General features: G+C 46.8%; 1 protein-coding gene across 3 annotated transcripts in view; it reads right to left on the bottom strand.

Moving 5' to 3' along the window:
• Nucleotides 1-3,716: 3,716 nt before the first annotated feature.
• mpped1 (metallophosphoesterase domain containing 1) overlaps nucleotides 3,717-18,811 on the bottom strand; it is a 47,914-nt gene continuing 32,819 nt past the window's right edge. For all 3 annotated transcript variants that reach the window (XM_086202400.1, XM_086202401.1, XM_086202402.1), the window contains 3 exons: nucleotides 8,023-8,138; nucleotides 6,077-6,190; nucleotides 3,717-5,561 (listed from right to left, as the gene is read on the bottom strand). In XM_086202400.1, the coding sequence (XP_086058526.1) occupies nucleotides 5,437-5,561; nucleotides 6,077-6,190; nucleotides 8,023-8,138 (355 nt within the window). In that variant the 3' untranslated portion in view covers nucleotides 3,717-5,436. The remainder of the gene's footprint in view (nucleotides 5,562-6,076; nucleotides 6,191-8,022; nucleotides 8,139-18,811) is intronic.

Genomic DNA, 18,811 nt, shown 5'->3' with positions numbered 1-18,811 from the left:
TAATTGTTCTAATCAAAATACAAAATATCATTGTTGATAATTATTGACTGTGTGTGTATGTTGGGAATCTGAAGACAATTTACATCCTATGCGACTCTGCTGGGAGCCTGAGGAAAAGAACAGGTAGTTGTGGGTGTAGAACTGGTCCTGGCCTGGTTTCAGACACGGGGGAAAACGTAGGACTCAGGGACTAAGAGCAGAACCAAGACACCCTACTAGAGCAGCTATGCTTTCTCAGGTTCTAGTGGATCCACCCATCCATCCATTTTCTATACAACTTATCCGTTAAGCTGCAGGGACAGAGGCTCTGGTGCTGGTTTACGAGTACTAGTACAGTCAAATATACTCAGACTTTTCTATGTACTAGTAAACCAAAGACAAGTGTACTTCAGTTTTAAATCTCTTTATGGTTTCGGAGGATGTTTCCACATCAAAGACACATTCCAGTCGCCTTCTTTTTCTTTGTTGGTTTCACCCAATAAAGGCCGTCAACTTCATCTGGTGTGTAGAGTGAAAACCCACGGATGCGAGTGTGTTTGAGGAGGAGCCGGCAGCTGCTGGCGGTGCTGCATTCTGGTCCTGCTGGGGTGGACCTCCTCCAGCAGCTCCCTACAGCACCTCCCACAGCAGCTCCTCAGAACAGCTCCTCACAGCCCCTCCCGGGAGGTCTGAGCTGCTCCTCTCTCCTCTGATCTATTGTAATCTCATCGGCTGCGAGCTCCAGCCGGTGACAGCGACTCTGGAGTTTGAGTGGGTGTGATGAGGAGTGTCAGGTTGCCAGATTGTGTAAACTCAGTGGGGACCAGCCACGACAACCATGACAAGCAAATTGGGTGAGTTTGGATTTGTGGATTTGTGAGCTTTCTTGGCACGGGGAGGTGTATAAGCTCTCAATAATGACACACGAGTGGGCAAGTTCTGAACGGACCCCCACTGAGTGATTAAGCCGAGCCCCGAGCTTCAGGCGTGTGTGTGAGCGAGGCCCTAATCTGGCAACCCAAGAGCTGCAACCTTCCAAACTTCCTCAGCAGTCACAAAGACGTGCATTGTTCCGACGGAACAGACCATCTGTGTGGAGCTGCAGACCCCCTCCGGCTCGTCTGATAGGGGTTGAGCTCATCTCAGAACATTAAACACTTTCTTCAGTCTCAGCTTGAGAAGAAGCTCAACATGTGAATGTGGCAACTCTTTATCTTGTTGTGCAGGACTTCAGTGTTCATGCTTCCTGCGAGGTCTAACCGAATCCTGTATCTGGCCCAGGTAAGAGGTGAGGTCACATCTGCTGATCTCACCTGCATCACGTTGGACTCCAGAAAAGAAGAACGTGCATTTAAGTGATGCCAAACACTCCAATAAAGATTTGATGGACTGTCGATGTTACATTTTCAGTCACAGTGTCTGACAGTGGAGTGATGAGTGACAAGAAATCCATCAATATGTCAGGTGGAGGGAGACACACATCCACACAAACACACATCCACACACACACATCCACACACACACACACACACACACACACACACATACATCCACACACACACACACACACCCACACACACACACACACACATCCACACACACACACATCCACACACACACATACTGTCAATCTAGCGACTTTAATTGTCCCATTGAGGTTGGAGCAGGAGCTCAGACATGTTGGTCATTTAACTGATGTCTAATTTACTGATGACAAGACTTGCTGAGCTAATCGATGGAGCCCGTTAGCTTCTGGTTGGGGCTGACATGTCTGGAACCCTCATAATACACCAGCACATTTTACATTTGCCCTCCATACTCGCTCTGCTGCTGCTCAACATTGTTCGGCTCCACAGCCAATCAGATGAAGTTTCTTAATGGTGCAGATTCTGAGAAGCAGACAGGCGTCTTTGGTTCAGATGGGAAGTGGGAAGTGAGACGGGTGACGAGGAGATGAGGACTTGTGTCGCGAGTCCACGCTGCCCGGTGAAACGGTAGCGAGGGCGCAAGGGGAGCTGGGTGTCATCACCTCAGCGAGCTGCCTGGAAATAGAAGAGGAACCTGAGCTGAGGAAGAGAGCTCAGAATTGTGGTTGGAGAGGCAAAGTGAGAAAAAGAGGGAGGGAGAGAGCGAGCAGCAGGACGACAAGAGGGTATGAAAGCTAGTTGTATGAATGGCAAAGTAAAAAGCTGCCTGTGAATAAATTACTCAGTCTCCCCCAGGATTACTAATGTAATTATTTGAAGGAGGATTCTCATTAGAATGTGCAGAGGTGTGAAAGTCCTGCGGAACCAAATGGAAGACAGAGATGGAGAAGTGAGGGTTTAGCTTCTGGAAATTAACTCTGCGCTCTCAGCTCTATAATTGATATGAAACACATACACCTTTGATAGGAACAAAAGGGAGGAACAAGGACGGAAAGTTGCCTGACTGCCTGCACTTCTTCAAGACACAAAGGGGACGAGCGAGGATGGAAATAAGGAAACATGATCCACCGGTCACAGATAAGGTTTTATTCAATCTGTGAATAATCTCTTTAAAGAAGAAAGGTACTTCACATGTTAGTTGTCTCTGCACAAGCAGTCACGTTTGCAGCTGCTGGGTCTTTCTTTTCCTGCTTTACAATCTAAAAAAGTCCCAGAAGTCATGCAAAAATACATCACCACACGAACACTTCCATCCAGCAAGCTTGAGCCCAGCCTGAAGTACGTCAGCAGACCGTGTTGGTGAAAACAGAGGAGGTGAACATCCACAAGTTCCTTCCAGTCGTTTAAAAATCACTGATTTAAAAATAACACCATTATCTGTTTTCAAGTCTTCGCTGTCAATCACATGGGAGATATCCCAGTTTTTAAACACGGAATTTTTCATTTGGAAAAAAAAGGACAAATATGCAGATTGTCTGGGAGCAGAAGTTAAGCATGCTTGAAGAAATAAATCAAGAAAGAGTACAACACTTCATTTTTCTTGGAAAAGACGTGAAACACACAGAACAGCTAGAGAGCGTCGCGATGAGGACTGAGGAGATGAAAGCTGTTCCCTTCTTTTCTGACACCGATGAGTCGCAGTACTCCGTAGCAAACGCAGTACACATCCCTTATGTATGAAGCTGTACCTCCAACTACCTTCCAACTTCGACTTCACGTCTCTTGGTTCTTTGAGGAGGGTTTTAATGACATAATCTCCCATCGTTTGTTCTTCTGAGGAACCTTCGCAATGATGGAAGTGGGAATGTTCCTCAAATGAGGAGAGTTGCAGGAGTAGCAGAGATGCTCTCGCTCCCCCAGAGCACCAGCCCACTCGCATAGTACATTTACACTCTTGTAGTACATTTACACTCTCGTAGTACATTTACACTCTCGTAGTACATTTACACTCTCATAGTACATTTACACTGAAGACTTTTATTTTGAAAGGATCAGTCAACCTTTTCTTTTCCTGGCATCAGGTATCTTCAGCTGCGAGGCAGGCTCAACAACCACACACACACACACACACACACACACACACACACACACACAGTGATGTTCCCGCAGAGTTGACGGTGACAGTAGCTTTTTCCAGAACCTCAGTTCTACCAGTTACACCATCTAAAGTCAATCAGCCTTCCAGAGATTAGAAGGATCCGTTTGATTGACACAGTCACGGGTTATTGATCGGAGCTGGTCAGAGACCCCACCTCACGCACACGGCAGCACACTCCCCCCCTCCCCCCCTCCCCCTCCTACTTACCCTCACCACCTCAAAGTAGAAACAGCCAGATAAACGTCTCCATTCAAACTCCTACTCATGTAACAGTAGACTAGTATTTGACAGTGAGTTTACGTAGGAATCAAAAGTAAAGTACACATTTTACGTGATGTTCGTGTATCTCGCGCTTACGAGTGGTCAGTCGTACAACCACTGAGCTCTAAAGGTCATGCTGACGTGGCGTGTGCTCTGATCGAGTCCCCTCGATGTTGGAGGCCTCACATTTGAAAGTACTTTTCATCTGTTGTATTTAAGTGTTTTTTGGAATGAAATATCTTTTTTGTTCAGAGTAACTGGTCACCGATGGCTTCAGCTACATGAGGTGGAGTATGAAGTACTATGTTTACTTTGAAATGTACTGAATTAAAAGTACCAAGTCCCGTACAAGAGCAATAGCCACGAAAAGTACAGATACTTTAACACTGCACTTAAGTACAGTGCTTGAGTAAAAATACTTGTTACCACTGATAATACCTGAGGACAAAGACCCAGAGTAGAGCGAGTCCCCCGCAGTAGAGGGGCTCCGCTCACAGCTGAGTCAGAGAGATGACGTACCGATGCTGTCGAAACACACGCCACAGTAACCGCCAGGTACACATGCATTTATAAATATATGTACATATGAACACACACACACACACACACACACACACACACACACACACACCTTTGTGGGGTTTGTTTCTCTCTTTGTTGTGCCATCTAGAACCACTCAGACGTCACCGGCGTCCCAACTAAACTGCAGCCGCGGGGACGATCACGCAGAGTGTCGAGAGCGGAGAGATCAAAGTGTGACGTGCTCTTGTTATGCTAAGCACACGCAGGCTTCTGCTGGGGACAGCCTTCCTCAACAAACAGAACAAAGGACGGCAAAAGTAAAGCTAAAGAAAGCAGACATGAAAGAGTTAATAATCACATAAACGAGGCCGAGTGGCCTCACAGAGGAAAGTACCATCGTAATCATTTACACTACTGAGAAACAGACCCAAGGAAATGGAACCACCACTTTTGGACACCAAATACTTTTTTGTCTTTGTTTTAAAAAGCATCACAACAACTTAAAATCTTAAAAAAAATATCTTTTTTTCTCAACACAGACAGAGGACATTTACATCGAGCGCAGTGGAACACGTAGTTACAGCTTTGCATCTCTGGCAAAATCTTCAAAGGTTCCACATCTGCCATCAACAGCAGCAGTGAGCATCCTTGGCGCAGGTAGCATTAGCATGTAGCACCTAGCCTGACACCCCCACGTCCAGAGCCCGACCCTGATGGAAGCAACAGAAGGACCTGGTTGGACTGACAGCCTCCTGAGGATGAGACACAGGGTCAGTCAGAACTCTTCCATGTTGTGACACAGCTAAGAGGGAAGCCAGGTTGCCTGGTGTCCCCCGTGGAGCCGTGGGAGATTGTCAGTGCAGTAAACCAGGACATGGTGAATCGTCTCAGTCTCTGCATGTGCAATTGTCTGCTTTTACTTTAAAAATGAAGAATGATGCACGTAGACAGACTGCAGGGACGAGCCGGCAGCATCCACCCCTCCGTGAGTCCTCTCCACTACACGTGTTCCGTCAAACACGTGACACGTATCCTGCGTCTGGCCGTCTCCACTATGTACAGCATTCGCTCATCTGCTCTCCCACCTCACCTACCACTCCTGACTCCTTTCTCCTGGTTGGTAGTAGACGTGGGATGCGCCTCCTCTCGTCATGTGGTCCTGGGGTTGGGATTGGGCAGGTCAAAGACAATGGGCGGGTTCATGGGCAGGAAGTTGACGGTGCAGGCTGAGGCGTTGATGAAGGTTGTGGTGCCGTCTGTCATCATGCCGTAGCCTGGAGACCGGGGGACCAGAGAGGTTAGCACAGTTAGCACTGCCATGAGACACACAGCTTTTCTTTTGATTGGCAGCAGTGTTGCCCTGCTGCTCCCTGTCAGTTTGATCCAACAAAGGAAAAAGAAGGTCATGTTTGGACGGTGAGACAGACGAGAAGCTTCACCTCTGGGATGCTAACACCTAAGGTTCTCATATAGTTTCAGAAGCTCAACAGTCCTCCGCTGACAAACTCATCTAGTTTCTAATCTGACTCAATGGAGGGGGGGGTTCTGCAGTGACCTGCTAGCCTCGGTCTAGGGAGGCGACCTGTGTGCCCTCGCCGGCCCCGATGACACAACAGCTCTTATTCATTGACATCACTGACCCTCAGTCCCAGACTGGAGTTTCTCCCGACAAAGACTCCGTTCTGACTCTTCCTTCATGTGGCTGGCTTATCAGCACAGAGCAGAAATAATTATGATGATGATGGCTGACGAAAACCACCAATGAACATCGTCCTGGTCTTGGACTCACCTTCATGAATGTGTCCGAACACGTGTAGTTTGGGCTGAACTCTCCTCTGGACCGTGTTGAGCAGCTCCATGCACCCGACGCGCTGCATCTTCTTAGGGACCCAGTCAAGGAAACCTGCGTGTTACAGGGAGACAAACAGCAGAAGCAGAGATCCGTCAGAGGAATGTCGGAGTTGGACGATTGGAACAAAAGCAGACACATCAGTGATGTTTCCAGCCGCCGCTGAATGGAATCTGCTTGTATGAGGCTTTGAGCCGCCGTTCATCTCATTGCCCCAAACGTCAGGGATATTATCGACTTACATTAATGCAACTTGAGATGTAGACAAATGTACAAAACTTGATGAAATGTTTGTGCTGCAAGCAGGACGACCGTGCAGTCAGACAGGATAAAGAAGGGTTGAGAAGCAACTGTGCACCCATCACACCAGGAGCTCCCGCGCTCCTGTCAGCTGCTCTAGGACTTGTTCTCCTGTGAGCGGGGCTGAACCTGCAGGGGGTTGTGGGCCGGGTGACACCCTCAGGTCTCAGCTGCCAGTGAAGCAGCAGGTGAAATGATTCTCCAACTTATTTGTCCTCTAAATGAATCTGACCAGTAGAAGAACAGCAGAGTTTCAGGATCATGTAGGGGATGAAAGTGAGCTGGTGGAGGTGAGGGGAGAAGTTCCGGGGCCTTTTTGTGTCTGGAATGTGCCACTTGTTTCAAAGCAGCTGCTGCCTCCGGCACTCAGCCTGTTTTCCTCTTGTCTCGCTTTCTCTCTTAATCTTTCTGCTATTAACTTCTTCCTCGCAGCCAGATAAAGAGCCCATATTTTCCTAGCTGCTGATCTGCCGCTTTATCACACCTCATAAAAGACGACGGGCTTTGCCGCAGTGTGAAATGACGTCTTGCTTGCACTTCTTTTTCCATCGTGTTCTCAATTGTTTCTCTCACATAAAAATGTTTTGAAAGTGGATGTTGCTTCTTGTCCTCTGGTGCTGTAAAGAATCCATTTATACTCCACGATGTTGTTCTTCATTACATGGTTCCTTTCTCCCTCCTTCCTATCTCTTACTCTTCCCTCCACTCTTGTATCTGTGTGTGTGTGTGTGTGTGTGTGTGTGTGTGTGTGTGTGTGTGTGTAGCCGGCTGTAGCTGCTCCATATGCCAGTGGCTCACGAGCAGATAGCTGGAAACACTTGGCTAAGCTGAATGGAAAATAAATGTCCGTGTTCGCAGCTGAGACGCAGACACAGAAATCCATCAAGCACACTCGTCTGAACACCACAGCTGCAGCGAGAGATGAGGTGTGAAAGTGTGTGTGTGTGTGTGTGTGTGTGTGTGCCTCTCCGTCTGCTTGTGTGTAGGTGTGAGACAGACGTGTTTACAGTCTAGTCATGTCACTTTTATTTATACGTCACAAGCTATCTGAGGTCCCTCTACATATGCAGCAGCTCAGACCTCTCCCCACCACAGGGACCAACCAGGTGTCAGGAGAGCCGACTTGAATGAGTCAAACATTTAACAGAATTTAGAGGAAAACAGAGAGAGAGCCAGGGAAAGTTTTGGATGGTCACATATTAATTCAGAATGTTTCCAAACTTTTTCACTTGAGAAGACACTTAAGTGTTGCAGAGCTCCGAGTTTGTGGATGGTGGACTGCTCCGACTCAGGGAGGCAGCTGGGGGACTGGCTACTGCACGTGTGCGCTAACATGGAGAGTCTGTTGAGAGGAATGTTGCATGTATGGAGGAAGTACACGTAAGTGAACATGGCTCCTGTTTCTGTGTGTCTGTGGAGCAGCCGTGTGACTGAGGGAGAGGGCTCCCAGCACCATCCCAGGATCCTCTACTGGGTCAGCGTGCAAGACGACGATGCGCAGTGACACTGAAAACGTACAACTCGCACCTACACGCATGAAGATGAACAGTGTGTGCTGTCGATGGGTGCTGTAGTGTGCTTCTCACCCAGTGGGGGGCAGTGTGTAACCAGGATGTCTGTGCTGTCTGGGATCTGGTTCCACTTGTCCAGCAGAGCCTGACCCCGTGGCAGGTTGAAGCCCCAGCCGTAGTACCAGGGCTGCCTGCAGGCACCCACCCACCCACACACCCACACACCCACACACACACACACCCCCCCCCCCCCACACACACACACACACACACACACACACACACCACAGATTGTCAGGTTAATATAGGCGCCAAAAACATCATGCGTCCTGGCTATCACCCTGTGTCCATGTCTCATATTGAAGGTGTGAAAGGTCACATGATGTTCTGGACCCTGAACAGAACCTCAACTCAACTCCACATTTTTGAGGGTGACAGGCAACAAACATTGAAAGAATGTGAAGAAAAAATATACACACATATACATACATATATATTTATGTATATGTGTGTATGTATATGTATATATTTATACATATACATACATATATCAGTGTACATATATGTATGTATATATGTATGTATATGTATATATTTATACATATATACATACATATATGCATACGGATATATGTATGCATGTGTATGTATATATTTATACATATATACATACACATGCATACATAAATCCGTATACATATATGTATGTATATATGTATAAATATATACATATAGGTATACATATATGTATGTATATATGTATACGTATATATACACACATACATATATGTATGTATACATATATGTATATATGTAAACATACATGTATGTATGTATATACATATATGTATGTATAGATATATACATGTATACATACATATACATGTATACATATACATGTATACATATACATGAATACATACATATATATGTATACATATACATGTATACATATACACGTATATGTATACATGTATATGTATACATATACATGTATGTGTATTCATGTATATGTATACATGTATATGTATACATGTATACATATACATGTATACATACATATATATGTATACATATACATGAATACATACATATATATGTATACATATACATGAATACATACATATATGTATACATTTATACATACATATATATGTATACATATACATGAATACATACATATATATGTATACATGTATACATATACATGTATACATATACATGTATACATACATATATATGTATACATATACATGTATATGTATACATGTATATGTATACATATACATGTATGTGTGTATATATGCATATACACACATACATGTATATGTATATGTATACATATACATGTATGTGTGTATATATGCATATACACACATACATGTATATGTATATGTATACATATACATGTATGTGTGTATATATGCATATACACACATACATGTATATGTATATGTATACATATACATGTATGTGTGTATATATGCATATACACACATACATGTATATGTATATGTATACATATACATGTATGTGTGTATATATGCATATACACACATACATGTATATGTATATGTATACATATACATGTATGTGTGTATATATGCATATACACACATACATGTTTTCCACAGCATTCTTGTAATGTTCCTATTTATCATGACATTATCATGCTTGTACAAGGGTGTATTTATAAGATGGATGCCAGTAAGAGGCCCTCTGTTGTGGCAGGCGGGGTCAGATAAGGACGGCAGCTCCGCCCCCAGGAACCTGTTACAAATACAGTCAAACAAATTAGAAGCAAGGGAGCATCGTATCTCCTTCAGGGAGATGAGAGGGAAAAGAGAGGAATAAGAAGAGCAGAGGAGGAAGGTGTGGAGGGTCCTGATGGCTGGTTCCTTTCACTTTCACAGCAGACACCTCAGCTGTGAGTGACAGAGAAGAAATTAACATGTCACTTACAATCTGTACTCCGATCCATCTTCCTCTACGACGTGTGTGAGTGTGTGTGTGTGTGTGTGTGTGCGCGCGCACCCATAGGCGACGCCATCCGCCATCACACAACTAGCTTTTTTTTTTTAATTGCCATGAGCAGTCACTCGAAACACCAACTTTATCGCTGGTGCTGCTGCCTGAAGCGTCTGTGCTCACTAGAACATCAGATGAGGATTTTTGTAAAGAATCATTTCTGGTGTGTGTGTGTGTGTGTGTGTGTGTGTGTGTGTGTGTGTGTGTGTGACATCTGCAGGGACTTTGAAGCCAGATGGAGAGAAAGAAAAACCTGAAAATAGGAAGAAATACCTGCCACGCACACGCACACGCACACACACACACACACACACGCACACGCACACACACACACACCCTTCTGTCTGTCCCTCACTCTAAATGAAGCACTCTAACACCACTGATTCTGAGGTCAGTGGGGGTGGTCAAGCACTTGTGCATCACCCTGTGCATCATGGGAAATCATGTCCCATTTCAGGCCATTAAAACTGCATCACTTCCAAACATCAGAGACTCAACATTTCTGACGAACGATCCGACGCTGCCCATGAACACAATTTCAATAATTTACACTGTGAATATTAAAACATTTTCGACCGGCCCAGCATATTAATCAGCCCAGAGAAATGCAATATTCATGTTCATCTTAACATCTCAGTTAAATAAGCAGCAGCTCAATCGTTCAGCTCCCATTTCTCTCTGTGTGAATGGAGGGATGACGAACACGCAACGGAGAGAGAGAGAGAACGGTGACAGTATAATCTAGTGGAACAGCGTGATGGAGAGGCTGAGACGAGGGCGGTGAGAACACGTGACGAGTGTTCGCTGCTTTCACTTCGCTTTGACTATGGCGCGTTTCCAGTAATCTCAGGTTTAGTTTCCATCCAGGTTTTGCTGATGTTCAGCGACGATGGTGTGTGAAATCCTGTCCCCGGGGCCCTGAGGCCAACAAGCGGCGGCGGCGGCGGCGGCGGCTTCACATCCTCCACGCCAGCTCAATAAGACCCACGTCAGTAAGAATTCAAATTAGCAAGATTTTTGTTTGTTATCATCATTTTTGATTGAAATTTCAATGAAACCTCAAGAAGGAGAAAACTGACTTGTCCACGTTGCTGTCAGTCACAAGCTTGCCTTCTCTTCTGTTTCTACTTTCTCGCCACGGTGGTACTTGTGAGTGAACGGTGGCCGGATGAACGAGCCTTCGGCTGATGTCACCGTGGGGTGGGGGCCTGGCAGCAGCCACCGCACACCGGCCACCTGCTGCACTCGTATTTGTTGTGATTTCCTTCTTCTCAGATGAAGACACTGCTGATGGAAACATTTGTCAAAAGGTTTAAAAATGGACATTTTCCCTTTTAAAAAACAAAGAACCGAATGAAATCATCCTGCATTTCTACTGAATGAAGAATTTGACTCTTAGTAAATGGTGAACACTCCCTCATCGTCAACTCCAGGAGCTGTGATTGTGTGTCTGCTGCTCGTCGCGCCTCAGCGGCGACAGACACGCTGGATCCACCCGTGGCCCCCCACTCTTCGTCTGCTCATCTTTGTGTTGATGCACCGCTTCTTCCTATGAAATCCTGAGCAGTTTTGCTTATGAAACTTCAAAATTTAGCAAACACATGGATGGAAATCCTGTCAGTTGTGTGCTTTACTTTTTTGTTTTTGCGAGAGTGTGAATGTCCCTAAAACTCTGATGATGAAGTCAATCATCTTGGCACGCCAGCATTACCAGACCACCTTGTTCTAATTTGGTGCGATCAATCAGTGGGAGAGCAGCGGCTCCTCCTTTCTCTACGCTTTATGTCTCATTTTTGCAGCCAGCCTTTTTCATGCTGTTCCGTGCCAGGAAATCGTCTGTGTGCCGACTGTGGGTGTCTCCATCACAGTTGCTAAAAGAGATTATCTCTTGTGAGGAATTGACCGTAGCTTCCTTCTAAGGGAGACCGACTGCTGTATTTGCTGAGCAAACATGAGAGTGACCTGAATGTAATTCCACGGATAATTCCCCCGCTCCAGAATGAGGATGTTTTCATCAGGTAAGGGATTACAATGGCACTGGTGATTTGTGTTAGAATCTTTAATATGCCCACGCGTCACCCACTTCTCCTCCTCTGTTCATGTGCCGGCCTGCGAGCCGTAATGGAGGCTTGAAAAGGAGAAAACAGATGTCTGCGTTTGAGCGCTCGATCCCCAGGCACATCTTTAGGCTGCACAATGGGAAAAAACAGCAGCATCCAAACCACACACACACACACACACACACACACACACACACACACACACACACACACACACACACACACACACACACACTCATACGCAGTTTGGGGCTTCATCTCTCTTAAGGATGAGAGGAAAAGTCACTTTCAACACTTAAACTAAAACATAAAAGTATTTAATACAACCAGGACCCAAAACAGCTCTCTCTTTCTGTGTGTGTGTGTGTGTGTGTGTGTGTGTGTGAGATCCTCATCACATCTTCATCTTTTCTTTACTTTTGCTAACTACTCCTGTGTGGCATCTGTCTCTCCTCCTCTCTCCCGCCAGTCGCCTGCTCTGGACCAATTGGAGAAAGCCTGAACCCAGCAGGGCGATGAACCACCTGGTCAGTAAACACACCGTGAGTAGATGTGCCCCCTCCAGGTGTGACGTCAGCAGGTGACAGTCATGGAAGCAACTCTCACGGCTCTGAAGCCACCTCGCTGCTGCGGTGGGGATGGAGCACTGACAGGACAGAAACTCTGCTCCCCCTCATGCTCATGGAACACCGGGGGAAGGTTTTCACCCCCAAACCCTGAACCCGTCATGTGACGGGGGAAGGAGCTGCAGGCATCTCCCAATCAACTGACTTTCAAATGTAAAAACCCCCAAACCTTGTCCAACAGAAATTGCTGGACAAGCCAAAAATAATAACAATTAGATATTTTTTTCCAAGTCTTCCAGCCCTGAAATGAAGTGATGATTTTATCAGCTTTTGAATGTTGCAGTGCAGAGTTCTAGAGAGTCGAGAGGAGTAGAAGCAACTGTTCTCTTTGTGCGATCGAGGTAAAAGTGATCCTAACCATGACCTTGATTTGCTGTCTCATCTCCCAGCTGCAGGCAGCAGCGCTCAGCAGGTGGAGCAGGTCGTCTGAGACCGTGAATCACTGTCCGCAAGACGAGCTCGACCGCTGGCCAGCCCTCCCTTTCCCTCTAAGATACCTGAGAAAACACTCACCAATCATGTGACCTCCAAAACAAGAGATGATTGGAGGATTAGAAAAGCACAAGTCCAAGTTATAAATCACCTTTGAGTCGCGTTAGACGAGGACCAGGACTCTGTTGGGTCACCTGGACCACCATGCGAAGTCCACTGAGGAGAATTATGGGAAAACAGAGAGCACTGAGCTGCAGCGAGTCCTTGAGAACTTGACGGGATCGATATGGTGATGATAGACGGGAGAACCTGGAGCCACGGGGCAGCTGGAGGCTGATGTGTGTGAAACACGGGATGTGACATGCTCAGTGTTCCTGTTAACCGTGTCCTTCCTGTGGCCTCGGCTCCACCTGTGTGGCGCTGACAGAGTCTTCAGCCCCCCACCACACACACACACACACACACACACACACACACACACACACACTTCCGCTGAGAAGCAGATTGGCAACATGTTGGCCCTCAGCAGGACTGGTGTAACTCACAGCAGGTCACAACAAACACACACACGCACGCACGCGCGCACACACACACACACACACACACACACACACACACACACACACACACACACACACACACACACACACACACACACACACACCCATCAGGGGTTTTGAAACTTCCATCATCACACAATATTTATCAATCATGAACAGTTGTAGAGGAAGAAATAAAAAAGGTCTGAGATTCCAAAGACACCACACGCACAGTTGTGATGTTTCACTGCAGGTGATAAAAGGAGTGATGGTCCAAGTTACACCTGTACAGACCTTCACCTCAGGGGGTGGCCATGTAGCAACCGAAGGGTCGCTGGTTCGATCCCTGCTCCCCCCCAGGGACCATGTCCAAGTGTCCTTGAGCAAAATACTGAAACCCTAATGGCTCCTGATGGCCCTGCGACTGGTGACCCGTCCAGGGTGAACCCACCTCTCACCTGAAGGCTGATGGGATAGGCTACACCCCCGTAACCTTGAACAGATAAGCACTATAGAGTAATGGCTGGATGATGGACAGACCTCCACCTCATGTTTGTGTCCACACCAAAAGGGGAGTGGGCCAATCAGGATGCTTTCAGGGGAGAGGGGTGTGGTTTAACTGTGATGACAGCATGACTGTCCGTCCAATGAGGTTTCTATAGATGCTGCTGTCAGAACCAGAGAATTTCTCCTTAAGAAGAAGAGCAAAGACTGCCACTGAAGAGCCGTCTCCATGGAAACCATGTTTTCACTCCAACTGACCGACTTCAGCTTCTCCATGAGTTGGATGATCTGATTGGTTGAATTTAGTATGACAAACACGGTCAGATGGTTAATCACCTGCCAGGTATGTCCTGAAACTGTTCCTCTTATCTGTGACCACCACAGCGGTGCCACCACAGCGGTGCCACCTGTGCCACACGTGTCCCCAGTGAGTCTGAGTATGATTTGCTCCTTTGTCCTATCAGACTGGGTGTTGGGCAGCGAGGTTCCTGAGCTCCTCCTCCATTTTGTTGTTTTTCTGCCGGTCACTTCATTTCAACAGAGTATTGAAGAAACACAGTGACAGCAGCAAGTCACTGTTCCAGGGAACCCATGGAACCTCATCTGATTGGTCCGGCCTCATCACATGACGGACAGACGTAACCGTATGTTTATTTTCAACTCTGACTCTAATTGCCACACACGCATTTGCTGTGATTTACTTCATTGGGAGAGAAAATTCTTGTTCAGGTAGTGTGTGTGTGTGTGTGTGTGTGTGTGTGTGTGTCTGTGTGTGTTTGTGTGTGAGTGAGTGAGTGAGGGTGTGTGTGAGTGAGTGTGTGTGTGTGAGTGAGGGTGTGTGTGAGTGTGTGTGTGTGTGTTTGTGTGTGAGTGAGTGAGTGTGTGTGTGGGTGAGTGAGGGTGTGTGTGAGTGTGTGTGTGTGTGTGTGTGAGTGAGTGTGTGTGTGTGTGAGTGAGGGTGTGTGTGAGTGTGTGTGTCTGTATGTGTGTGTATGTATGTATGTATGTGTCTATGTATGTGTATGTGTGTGTATATATTTGTGTGTGTATGTATGTGTATGTGTATATATGTGTGTGTATGTATGTGTGTGTACGTGTGTGTATGCATGTGTGTATGTGTATGTATGTACGTGTGTATGTGCGTGTGTGTGTGTGTGCACGCACAGCTCAAGGCAGAGAGACCAGAAGATCAGCAAAGCTCAACACCAAGTGTTAAGCTAGATACACACACGCACACACACGCACACACACACACACACACACACACACACACACACACACACACACCAGCACTCAGCAGTGAGCCCAGTTGGGTTTACGTTAGTTGTGTGCGTCCAAGCATCCTGTGAATCCTGGACAAGGACACTGTGACATCACAGAGTCCATCTGTGGGACAGAGAGTGGAGGCATCTGTCCATGTGACACACACTCTCACTCTCAGACACACACACACATTGTGAGCTTCATCTAAGAAACAGTGAGAGGACACAGCCAAGCTACATTCTTGGGCTTCCCTGACACACACACACACACACACACACACACACACACACACACACACAGACCATATCTCCTCAGCCCTCACTGGGCCGACAGCCTCTGCAACAACCAGCTGGATGAGGACTCATGGGTGAAAGATCTGGATCTGGCTGTCCTGATTTGGTCGGTGACAAACACTCAGAGACTCAAACTGAATAAACAACAATGTGGAAGACGATCAAAAGGGCCGAGGGCCTGCAGAGCCTGCAGGATCCCACTGCCCTCTGGTCTGCAGTCACATCCAGCCTGTTGCTCCGGGTCCCAGGTTTCTCATGGAAAACAGATTTGTGGAAGAACCGAATCACCCAACCCACGAGACGAGAAGCAGCTACGCTCTTGCCGACGTGGCATTCCCGTTCTTGGGATTCAGATGGAACTCCAGGCTTTTTGTTTCTGTTGCTATGACGATTGTTTGGTAGATTAGATCCTCATTTTTCAAATCATAACTTGGATCCATCTGATAGTACACAAAAATTCTGCGTGCCCAACTGATCATATTTCTCGAAGCGTGCCAACACTCACTTGCAGGCACTTTGATGAATGCGTCCAGGTGGCAGCGTGCGCACGTGGACCCGCCTCCTATCTGTTCGCTACACCACCACGTTCAGCCGACCGGTCTAAGCAAAGCAGCAGAAAGAGTGGAACCCTTTTAAACTGGAGGAACGTGGATGTTGGTTAGCAAGGGTGTGTTAGCCAGCTGACAGGTGAGACTCGCCACGCCACCTCTCCCCCATATTATCACACCTGTTTTGTGCTTGTAATACTGGTGGAATTGACGCGGTGGTCCTGACCCGGTGGTCCTGACCCGGTGGAACATCCTTTGTTTCTGTGGTAAACAGGTGAGAGCAGCGAGTGATCAGGACCCTGCACACTGAGATTCCCATCCATTGAGGTCATGGATCTATGCTCACGATAACTCTTGATTAGATCATAGCAGTGTTCGCTTCGTGAGGCTGGTTGACCTCTGGCCTCCACTGACACCTGGGATGGTTGCCTTGGAAACAAGAGGAGAGTCATAATAATACAGCCAGCAGGTCAAAACTGTGGAAAACCCTAACCTCCACCCTCCCTCCCTCTATCCTCACTCCACCTTCCCTCCATCCTCCCTTTATCCCCCCCCCAGCAAGTCCGTCTCTGTCCTCGTCCCTGACAGCTGCTGTATCAGCATCCCGCCATCATTCTCCAACCGTCAGTCCTGGGTTTTCTACTGGGATGGTCCCACTGTCAGTGGCACACACACGAAAACACCTTGCTGTCTCCTTGATGTTTCTTTTGAATGAACCAAAAAAAAGGTTGTGGTAGTGTGTGTGTGTGTGTGTGTGTGTGTGTGTGTGTGTGTGTGTGTGTGTGTGTGTGTGTGAGTGGGGGTGGGGGTGGGGGTGGGGGTGGCACTGCAGTTAGACAGTGACAGCCACCAGCGTGGAGTGAAATGAAAGTGAATTCAACACTGGAAGTGGGAAACCCAGAGGAGGGAACCAGGGACCCTCTGGACAAGCAAAGGGACGGACTCTAGAACAGGATTAGTGACAGATGAGTAGTTGAGTCTCCTGTCCCTGCTCTCCTCTCCCGTTCTGACACTCCTTCCTTCCTTCCTGACCAGCCAGCTGCTTGCTAATCAAGTCTAAAACTGATCTCAGCTCTGCTGAGAGATGGTTCCATGTCCCACGAACTCGCTTCAGTAGATTTGTTACTGTGATCTGATATGTTGATTCATTATTGACAGTCGACGAGACGGTGGCGACCCGTCCCTCAGTGATGGTGCATCATGTGCACATGGACAAAATATTCCAAATAAGATGTTTTTATGACAACAGCTTTAAATGAAATGTGAGGAAATGGAACGATGCTGCCGCGGGGTTCCATGAAGCTCCTTGATGAGCCTGAGAGACAAGCTGCAGGGCTGCTATCAACCCCCAGTCCTTCTAAATCCTACCTTCAAGAACTAAACATGAAGCTGATTTTGACCTTCGCATGATGTCACACTGAATTTATGACTCATTTGTGTTACTGGTGCAAATAACCACAAGAAATCAATCTGTAACCACTGAAAAAGAGGAGCAGCAGCGGGCCGGCGCTGCCATGACACGCCCCAGCTGGTCGTGGTCCAGGCTCCCACTGCTTTTTCTCTTCGGGTTTCTTCTGGACCTGGTCCCCATGAAGCTTTGTTCAAATTTGTTGCATATCTGAACATCGTCTCTCGTCCCTGTTTGCTTTCTCCTGGTGGGCCTCTGTCGTGTTTGGGGGGCAACTGAAGTCCTGCCACTTGGATGATTAACGGTACTTTTGTTGACTTCAGCAAAATCAAGTTCAGAAAAACAAAAACTGAAGACAAACAGGAAAGATAGTGAATATCTATCATTGTCACCCTTAACTCGCATTTGAATAAAAGCTAATTTGGCTCCTTCAGCTCCTGGTTTCTGCTTCCAGAGAAGTTAGGAGGACTGATGACTCACCCCTGAATGCCCCTTCATTCATCCCTTCATTTACCTGTTCCCTTTCACTCAAGTCATCAAATCTGGGAAAGCTTGTAAGAGCAGTAAAATACTAAATGAATCCCAGCGATATTGAATACAAAACTAAACTTTCCTCCATTCTCAGTTCAAAGTGCAGCATCGAACATGTTTGCAATGTTGCCGTCGAACCTTCCAGTAAAACTGTTCTCAGACTTCTGGCAGAAATGATCTACAGTCCTTGATGAAGCCACCGAGCTGAAAATGTCTGTCTGCATCATAAATCTCCACTTTCATTGCTGATTTTCTTCTTCAACACACTCCAGCCCATCTCACGCATCCTGTAAGTGGATGAAGCTCAGCATTTCACTGAACAATGCAAAGCCATAAAAAGTGCATTAATCAGAGTAAGAAACACCAGCAACTGGAGAATTGCCACACTCTCAACATGGTGACACGCCGCCGTTCCTCAGCACTGACAAGAGAGTTACTGTCAGGAAAGAAGACAGTAAAAGCCGTGTTTTATGACAGCATGCGCACACACACACACACACACACACACACACACACACACACACACACACACACACACACACACACACACACACACACAACTCTACAACACCTCCAGGAGGGAGCTGGGATGTGACAAATCAGCCGGGACCCAGGCAGTTAACATCATGCCC

This window comes from Aulostomus chinensis, chromosome 4 (genome assembly GCF_037954235.1).
Source record: "Aulostomus chinensis isolate RoL2024-O1b breed Wild chromosome 4, RoL_Achi_v1.0, whole genome shotgun sequence".
Classification (NCBI taxonomy): domain Eukaryota; kingdom Metazoa; phylum Chordata; class Actinopteri; order Syngnathiformes; family Aulostomidae; genus Aulostomus; species Aulostomus chinensis.
Note: the sequence above shows the minus strand (reverse complement) of the source record. Positions and strands in the feature narration are given on the sequence as shown.